Source organism: Nematolebias whitei, chromosome 19 (assembly GCF_014905685.2).
Source record: "Nematolebias whitei isolate Nwh7 chromosome 19, NemWhi1, whole genome shotgun sequence".
In the NCBI taxonomy this organism is placed as follows: domain Eukaryota; kingdom Metazoa; phylum Chordata; class Actinopteri; order Cyprinodontiformes; family Rivulidae; genus Nematolebias; species Nematolebias whitei.
Window position 1 is genome coordinate 21,137,522 of NC_056516.1, and position 9,163 is coordinate 21,146,684.

Below are 9,163 nucleotides of genomic sequence, written 5' to 3' on the forward strand. Positions count from 1 at the left end.
ATATATATATATATATATATATATATATATAATGTATATGTGTGTGTATATATAAACACTTTATAAATCCTTAATAACTTCTTATTGTGCATTAATTAGGTGTGACAGAGAGACAAAACTGTCCAGTTTCTTGCCAAATAGTGAGTAAAATCTGTTCATCTATATATTTCATCTAGAGTTGTTATATTAAACATTTCAGACTAAGTTACTACCTTTTAAACACAATAAGTATTTGTACACCTTTTTTTTAGAATATATTTTACTTTATCATCACGTTATAAGTATCTACAATTAATTTCATATCCTAAAAAAATAGGTTTACAAATGCTTATTGTGCTTGCAGGGTAGTAACTTAGTCTTAAATGTTTAATATAACAACTCTAGATGAAATATATAGGTGAACAGATTTGGCAAGAAACTGCTCAGTTGTGTCTCTCGGTCACCTTTAATTCATGCTTAATAAACAGTTATTAATGATTTATAAAGTGTTTATAAAGAAATTAATAACATATCTATAAAATATTTATTAGTCATCTATAAGGGGAGCTTTATTGTAAAGTGGTACTGAGTAGGGTGATAAAAATAAGGAATTAGGCAAATGGTTAAAGATCACAAAGTTGAAAATGACAACATAAAAAAAAAGTGGTAAGTTTCAGTGAAACACTAAAAAGAATAGTTTACTTTCAACTGGGACTGGCAGATATGAAAGTTTAACACAACTAGAAATATGTGACACACTATGATGATTAAAAAAGAAAGAAAAAATCATCTCTGTGCTAAACAGCCTTGAGTCAACATTTTTAGTCACTTCTTCCTGACTTAATGAGTCCTGAACTGAAACACTACAGCTGAGGGTACTTTGAGGTTGAAGTACATAAAGAGTGACATCTGAAATGATCAAAGCCACAAACTACAGAAGTAGAACACACCTAAGAGTAGTACTCATAGACGTTTGCTTTTTAATTTTGTTTAAACAACGATCCTGAAGGCTAAATTCTAAACTAACAACACACACAAAAAAAAAAACATTTTTATTTCAAATGAGGGCAAACAGATTGTAATTCTCTTAGTAGTCACTGACTAAGAAAATGAGTATTTGACATATGAACTGCAGTCTAGATAGACTTGTTCCCTAAATAAAACTTAAAAACTAGTTGAATTCTGACCCCAAATAATTAAAATTGTGGAAGCAGATTAAACAGATTAAAGTAAATGTATGAAATGTGCAATATTCAGTTTCATCTGGTGCATATTTACCCTTAAACTTTGTCTAAAATGTATTCACTCATGCAGTATTCTCTGTCATCCCTCGCTTTTGCACTACCCCCCAAAGCCTTCGTTTTGAGTTCCCTCTCCCACCGTTCCTCTGCCCTCTCTTGCCTGTGATGGCTATAGATCGGATATGAGCCAATTAAAGGGGCTGCAGGGGTTCTGGAGCACTGGGCTCCCTGGGAGACGAGGCAGATCACAGATTGATCTTTCATTAGGGGGCCGTGGCAAATGTGCCAACAAGGCACCTCGCTCCTTTAAGTTCTCTTTTGGATCATGACACTCCAATCTAATGTGTTTCTGCTAGCTAGGAGAAGGGAGCTAAAGTGAGAAAGATGGACATAGAGAAAGTAAAATAAGCAGGGACAGGGAAGATGCTGCTGCAAAGTGTATGGAAACAACAACAACAACAACAAAAGCTCCATGTGCCTCATTCTGTACACAATGAGCCATTTAGTGGTTACTGCCACCTTTGTTTAGTGCTAAGCATTGTGGTCCTGTTTAGGGGCACCTGGTGTGTGAATGGAATGAGTGTGAAAATGGAGATGGCTGTGCCATGAATATGTGCAACAATGATTGCAGATTAAAGAATAACTAAGGATATGTGGAATAATGAAAACTTCAGATATTCACATCAAGGTCTAGCATTATAGTATAGATCTAGTATTGTAGTAGGTGTAGTATTAGAGGTCTAGTATCATAATATAGGCCCGATTGTTAAATATGTTTGTATACATATGTATACACCTATACATTTGTTTACAGCTTATTTATTAACAATAGCATGCAGAAGGGTAAGACAATGTTATAAAAATTCATTTACCACCATTATAACAAAAAACACGTATGTTTACCATTTAATATTTAAGCAAAATTTGATGTATGATCAAGAAGGATGTTTTATATACTCAGCATTTTTAGAATCATAGGTAGACCTGCCTCAAGATTGTATGTAGGCTAGTCATTTTAGGCTTCAATCCTAACATGCAAGCATTATACACATCATTGTATAATGTATACCTCATTTGTTTTGTTTTTTTGTTTAAAACTGGTTTCTTGTACATTATTAGTGTTAACCTTTATTTAACCAGGCATATCCTATTGAGGTCAGAGATGCCTTTTGCAAGGGAGGCCTGGGCCTGAAGGCAGCCTAACATGCATACTTTTGATCTGTGGAAGGAAACCAGAGTACCCGGAGAAAACCATACAAAAGCGCAAGAATGACATATAAACTCCACACAGAAAGACCACAGGTCCAATCGGGGATTGAACTTAGGACCTCCTTGCTCTGGGGCAACAGTGCTAACCACCGAGTCTTATTGAGTCACAATGACTCATTTTGTCTAACATGTATAAATAAAGGTTTAATGAATTAATTATAACAGCATTTGACAAGTCTGTCTTTTCTCGGATTAGAAATAGTTACATCATGAACCATCAAAAACTCTTAAAGCTGCACAACAGTCCAATTTTCTAAAATTGATAACCTCCATTACTGGCTTCACTGTCGTTTGCCCCCTGACAATCCCACAAACCGTGAGCCGTATTAGGTATGCGGTGCTAAACAAAGATGGCGGTATCTGAACACGTCCCAAGTGGTCAGATGTATATGATGTACATACATGTATATATCAGTCCTCTGTTCCTACATTTGCTTTATTTCACTTCCTTGCTTTTGCAGTGCTAGTGAAGACTGCAGCATGCTAAGTAGGTCTGTGAACCATCTTGCGTATTTGACCTGCAAGGACAGTCGGCTGAGGAGGGGGAGCTAATAGCTGTGGGACGGCACTGAGGTCATTAAACACAAAGGCTGAAACATGGGCTAAAAACTTTCAGCCAGGAAGATCCACAGGGATCTGGCCCAGGTTCCAGGAGGGTCCATCACACACTCGTATCAAAGAATAACAATATGCAAACTGAATAATCTCTCAAGTAAAAGACAGGCAAAGTAATTGAATAGGTAGTTTTGTGTATATATATATACATATGTGTGTGTGTATTTTTTTTAGGTTGTGCTATTCCAAGCTTTTACTAAAGTGATTCACAAAATTTAATTTGGCTTTGTACAAGGTCAGTTTATTTAGTATTGTTTAACCTAACCAAAGAAACTGAAATGTCAATGTTTGACAGTGTACACCTCTGTCAAGTCATCACACAAAAACTAGTGACAACTTGCTAATTATTAAAAGGAAAAATCTTAATGTGTTAACTAAAACAAAACAGACCAAGCTTTGAAAACTAACACACAGGCAGAAAATGAGCATTGTACTTTCTGACTACAAATGGGAGCCTAAATGGTGCAGGGGCAGTCCACTCGGGACCCGAATGTCCCCGGTTCAATCCCCGGTAATTGCACATCTCGTGGTGTCTCTGAGCAGGACACCCCATCCCCAGTTGCTCCCCAGGCGCCTCCAAAGGTCGCCTACCGCTCCACCTGGTGGTGGATGAGTTAAATCCAGAGAGCCGATTTTGCCATTGTATGGGAACATACAATGATGACAATACATACACATTATTATTATATTACGTCTTTACAATTCAAATCATCACAGTGCTCAGTAACATGTCACATGTTGTGTAGGTAACCTGTACCTTTTAAATATCTGACATCAGCTACACAGCTCTGGGTATGTTAAGATTGGACTTTGAGCAGATTTGATTTGGAACACCATCAATTGTTAAGATGACTGCACTCATAAAATCAATTAAATGTATCCTAATTCCACACAAAACCAACCTGAATTCCTGAGCCCTCAGGAACGGTGATCTTCCACACACAGTTGAGACTGTTGAGGTATGGCTCAGGGAAGCCTGGAGATAAAATGGTGCTAGTTCTTTGGGTCAGATTCCCTCCGCATGGTACTGTGGAAACAAAAGTAGAGTGTTGGCTGCTAAGTTATAATGAATATGTAATTTGGGCTTTAAACTGCATGTAAAACAATAGAGTTAAAGTGTTCACACATCTGCACATTAAGGTACAAGACAGTTTAAACAATATGTTAGGGAATACGTCATAACTGTTCACAATATTTTTGAAACAGAGGTCATTAGAAGGTCGTAGAACTGTTTTCAAATTGTTATATACAATCTGGAGTAATATATAGCAAACTGTGATATAAATATAACAGTTAGAAGCTTAACTTGGATGCTTTAGGGAAAATCAAGAGTACTGTGCATGGCACAATATATGCCCATGGACAAATTATTATACAGCAATACAGCAATCTATAGTAATGGCCAAAACAAGCATAGACATGCTATAACTTTTGAACCTAATTTGTGACCTTGACCTTAGAGCTGTGGCAATGAAAATAACACATGACACACCGATGGTGGTATACATGTGTATCAATTTCCATTATACTGTTTAGAGTGGATCAGAAGTTGTCGGTGGAACAAGCAAAGGCCTTGTTTTAACTTTGACCTTGATTTGTGACCTTTACCTTGGAGTTGGGGAGCTGGAGTGGCGAATTATGTCTGTGAGATTCCATATAGAGATGGCGTTATAAGTATTGTGAGCAGATCAGAAGTCTAATTTTTGAGTCAAAGTCACATCTGCTGCCAGCAGCTGCTTTTCTTGCACTCTGTAAGTGAGGATCATGTGTCTTTGTAAATATTGTACATGCTGATATCACCATATGTGTGAGTGTATGTCTGTGTTTCTGTGACCCTGAGCAGAGTCTGCCACCTGTGTACCACATGACTGCATTTGTCTGCATCGCTACAGGCAATGGCTCACTGCCTGCATCTGTGTAAAATCAGGAGTTTAAGACTCATGGCATCAAACAGGAGCCAGAGACAGAGGAAGGGATGATGGAAAAAATGAAAGCAGATGAGCAAACAAATGAAGTTGAAAGAAATCAATAATCGGGTGCGAAAAAACACAGAAGCTGGCTTGTAGCTATGTTTATCTACCTTTGTGTGTATACTATTAATACTATTTATGCATTTATTATGGGAGTGGAGGAGCAGAGGTTAGATAAAGTGGACCTATGATCGGAAGGTTACCGGTCCAACTCCCCAGACCGACAACATCAAAACGAGTATGGGAAAGTGAAGCACCTACACCTGTCTCTAACCCCATTTTCCCCACTCTGGGCCCTTGAGCAAGGCTTTTAACTCCCACAATCTGCTCCCCCTGGCACCCTCAATGGCATCTCTCTTCTCCACACAGAGGGCTGTGGTAGCTCAGTGGTTGCATCAGGAAGGGCATCCAGTGTCAAAACAATTGTCAAGTCTTCATGCGAGTTAGTTCGCTGTGGCAACCCCTGAAGAAGGGGGCAGCTGTTAAGAAGATGTATTCCTTACCTATGCAGCTGGGTATGGAGCTGTTCCACTGAGCCAGGGCATTGGGAACTGTTAAACACTCAATGGCACTCGAACCTTCCAGCACGTAACCTGGGCTGCACTCGAAGCGGACCACTGCACCAACACCAAAGTTGTTGCCCATGCGGCGACCGTTTCGGGGCTCTGGGACTGAACTGCACTGGGTAGCACTGGTCCGTGGCACAGCTATGTACAGAGAAAAATATAAAACCATTCCAGTTTGGGTGGTGACACATGTTATGCTAATCTATGTTTACTGTGACCTTCAAAGTGGAAAGTGTGTTAAGACTGAGTTGCAATTCAGAATGAAGTTAAATTTCATTGATGCCATTTCTAATAAATTGAACATTTTTATCATTATTATATGCTTTTCCAATTATTGTTAGTCATTGTGTATAGTTTGTATCTATTGTATATTAGTATCTGCTTGTTTGAAGTTAAACTTGATATCAATTACAATCACGTTGTAATGAGTGTATGTAATCTCAAAAACACTTTATGTTTCAATAAAGTATCTTGGATATATCACAGAGCTCACTAAACATATCATTTTATTTAGTTATATCTAATTGTTTATGCATATGAAAGACGTTTACTATTAGAAATAATTCAAATATTTAACACAAAAAGCAGCTGACAACAAAAAAGCTCTTGGACTGCCTTTGGATATCTGCTGTAAATGTAACTACTGCAACAGAGCTTTGGTTAAAGAAAAGAGTAATTTCAAACAAAATATGTTCTTCAGCAAAACCTTTTATCCAGCAAGTGGTTGACACATTGACTGCGGCTAAATCAATCAAACTAAGGTCTTCCAGTACAAGAGATGGACTGAGGGTGTTTGAGGAGAGAATCTAAAAAAATGAAACAACAACACAATGCAGAGCAATTTATTTGTGTGTGTGTGTGTATGTGTCAGGATGTTACACACTCACCCTGGTAGACCAGATGGAATCCTCTAGAGCTGGACTGGCCTTTGGCAGTAAAGCGGATCAGGATTTGGTTGGAGGTTGCTAATGGCAACGACTCACCTGAGAAGAAAAAACGATTGAAAACAAATTTTGAAATATGTATATATATATATATATATATATATATATTTTTTTTATTTTTATTTTAGCAAAGTGCTACTTTCAGATTAACAAACAGTGAGTGCAAGTAGTAGCCGTGTTTTCAAGTATTACTCAGACAACTTTCAAAAATGCAAAGCCTTCTGATACTACTTAGCACCTACGTGATTACTAATTTTCCTTCTAAGAACTTTGAATAAAAAACGGGGATTGTACTGCAAGTCACAGAAAATTGTATATATTTGACTGTATTGTTTGTTTACAGAGATACAGAACATACAATTGTGATTTTATATATGTATAGTAGGATGTCAATCATGCTGTTACACCTTTTTTTGTTTGTTTATTTATTTATTTTTACCCTACAACATGATTAAATAGATTTTCAATTTGATTTTAGGTAAATTATTTACACAAAATATATCAAGTTATTAAATAGGTGCAACATTTCACAAACAATACTGTAAAAAAAGATAAAAACGAAAAGGGGCATGTGCATATGTTTTCACCACCTTTTCCATTAAAGCCCCAACCATAACCAATATATTATTAATTATATAAAACATTAACAAATGCTTCTAACATCAGAAAATCTTTGAATTTGATTTGTCCAACTATAAATATAATCAATGTTATAAGAAATAATTACTGACTTTTAGAAATTAGAGTTACATATTCCATATGCCCAGACATACTACTTATGCAACAGTTTGTGATGCTCTGTTAGTGTATACAAATGCATGTGTAGGAAATGGACATCTATTCAGTTTATATGAATAATATGTTACTGTCATGCAATAAATTAGTTACTTTTGGTGCAAACAGGAGAAGGAGCCCAGTTGATTCAGCCTATTACAAGTTCTGTCTTTAGGCTAGGACATTGCAACACAAACATCTTTTTGTAATCTGTTCTTTTTTTTTTTAAATCCCTGCAAACAAATGGATTTTAAATCTTGAGCTAATTTTTGTTTTTAAGCTCACAATATCACCTAATGAGAAGGTCATTACTGAGGCATTTGCATTTGATTTAGAAGAGTGTGGCAGGTGGAAATTAGAAGCAGCGACCACTTCCTCTGTGGTTGTACTTCACTGCTACACAATCAAATTCAAAGTTTTTTTATTTTTATTTATTTATTTATTTTTTTTTTATTAACCTGCTGCTCAGAGCTCTCCATAATCAAGCAACTGCTTATGTTAACGACATATTTTAGAGAAAAGGATTGAAGGTCACCTGAACAGAACAGATGAGCTGACTGTCATGGGTGCAAATTCAGGCTTTTTATTGTAGCTCGATTTGCAACACTGCAAAAGACTTGGAGTGTTATTTTTTTCATTAAAATAGCCTGGACACTTTGTCGTCATGGATTGAAAGCTTAGTTGTATTCTTTGTTTTTTGAGAATAAAGTGAGTTTGTAACTCAGAAGAAAAAAGGTTCATAATTTTTTTTTTCTGCAAGATGCCAAGCACTCATAATACTAAAAAATAAATTAATAAATAAAATCTTATTATAACTCATTTTGGATTGTTTACTAACATAGAAACCCTAAAAAAATAAAAAAAATAAAAAAAGTTATTTTCGTACATTAACATCCTGAGTCCCGAGATCCTGTGTCCTCATATGCGGACATAGATTTTTTTTGAGAACTGATTATCATAGGAAGCAGAAATTTCATTTTTGAAGTAACTGGAACATTCTTACCATGATTTACAAATAATGTATATACATAAATGCATAAGTAAACCTACTGTCCTCATATAAGGACATATTATTTTTGCCCCAAAACTACTTCCTGTACCATGACTGTCTAGGTATTTAACTTATTAGGTCCTATTAAGCCCATGTAGTAGTCCCTCGCTACTTTGCGGTTCAACTTCTGTGCAATCATGCTATCGTGATTTGTTAACTTACAGTCCATATTATTCTAAAAAAATCCAATTTGTACAGGACGCATAACTGTAAACTATATTATTACTCACATGATTGGGACAGTACTGGATACAGTACGGTTCAGTAAAAGGTTAACAAAAAAAATACAATCCTTTGGACAGGCACCACCATTTTTGTAGTTTTCTCTGAGTAATTCTACACTGTATTCCTGCTCATAACGACCACATTTCCCTGAAGGCAACAGGGCCCCACCCAGAAGCCCCATTTTCTTCTGAAAAACTAGAGGTAAAGTTTTGTTCTAATTGGCGACCAGCAGATGCAGAGAAGCCGCACTGAATCCACGGAACCGGACCAGAAACGGACCAGAACCAGACCTTCAGACCCATTGGTGAATCTTGAGAGCTGGTAGTTGGCCCACGAGGACTCCCAAGTGGGGACGTGCGCCGAGAGGTCCGGAGCTGTTTTTGTGGAACATTGGGACTTTTTCCATCTAGACTTGGACTCCAATCTATCACCTACAGTCCCACGTCAGCTAGTTGAAGCCCCCTCCAGCCCCCCCTGTCCCACCACCGCCCCCCCCTCGGCAGTCGCCCCACCCTTAAAAAACGGAACC

The 9,163-nt window shown here is 37.0% G+C and overlaps 1 protein-coding gene across 1 annotated transcript in view; it reads right to left on the bottom strand.

Moving 5' to 3' along the window:
• The window catches only part of csmd2 (CUB and Sushi multiple domains 2), a 302,201-nt gene that overhangs the window by 71,760 nt on the left and 221,278 nt on the right, over window positions 1-9,163 (bottom strand). The window contains exons 31-33 of the mRNA XM_037693663.1: window positions 6,528-6,623; window positions 5,578-5,781; window positions 4,007-4,131 (exon numbers count right to left, since the gene is read on the bottom strand). Coding sequence (XP_037549591.1) covers window positions 4,007-4,131; window positions 5,578-5,781; window positions 6,528-6,623 — 425 coding nt within the window. The remainder of the gene's footprint in view (window positions 1-4,006; window positions 4,132-5,577; window positions 5,782-6,527; window positions 6,624-9,163) is intronic.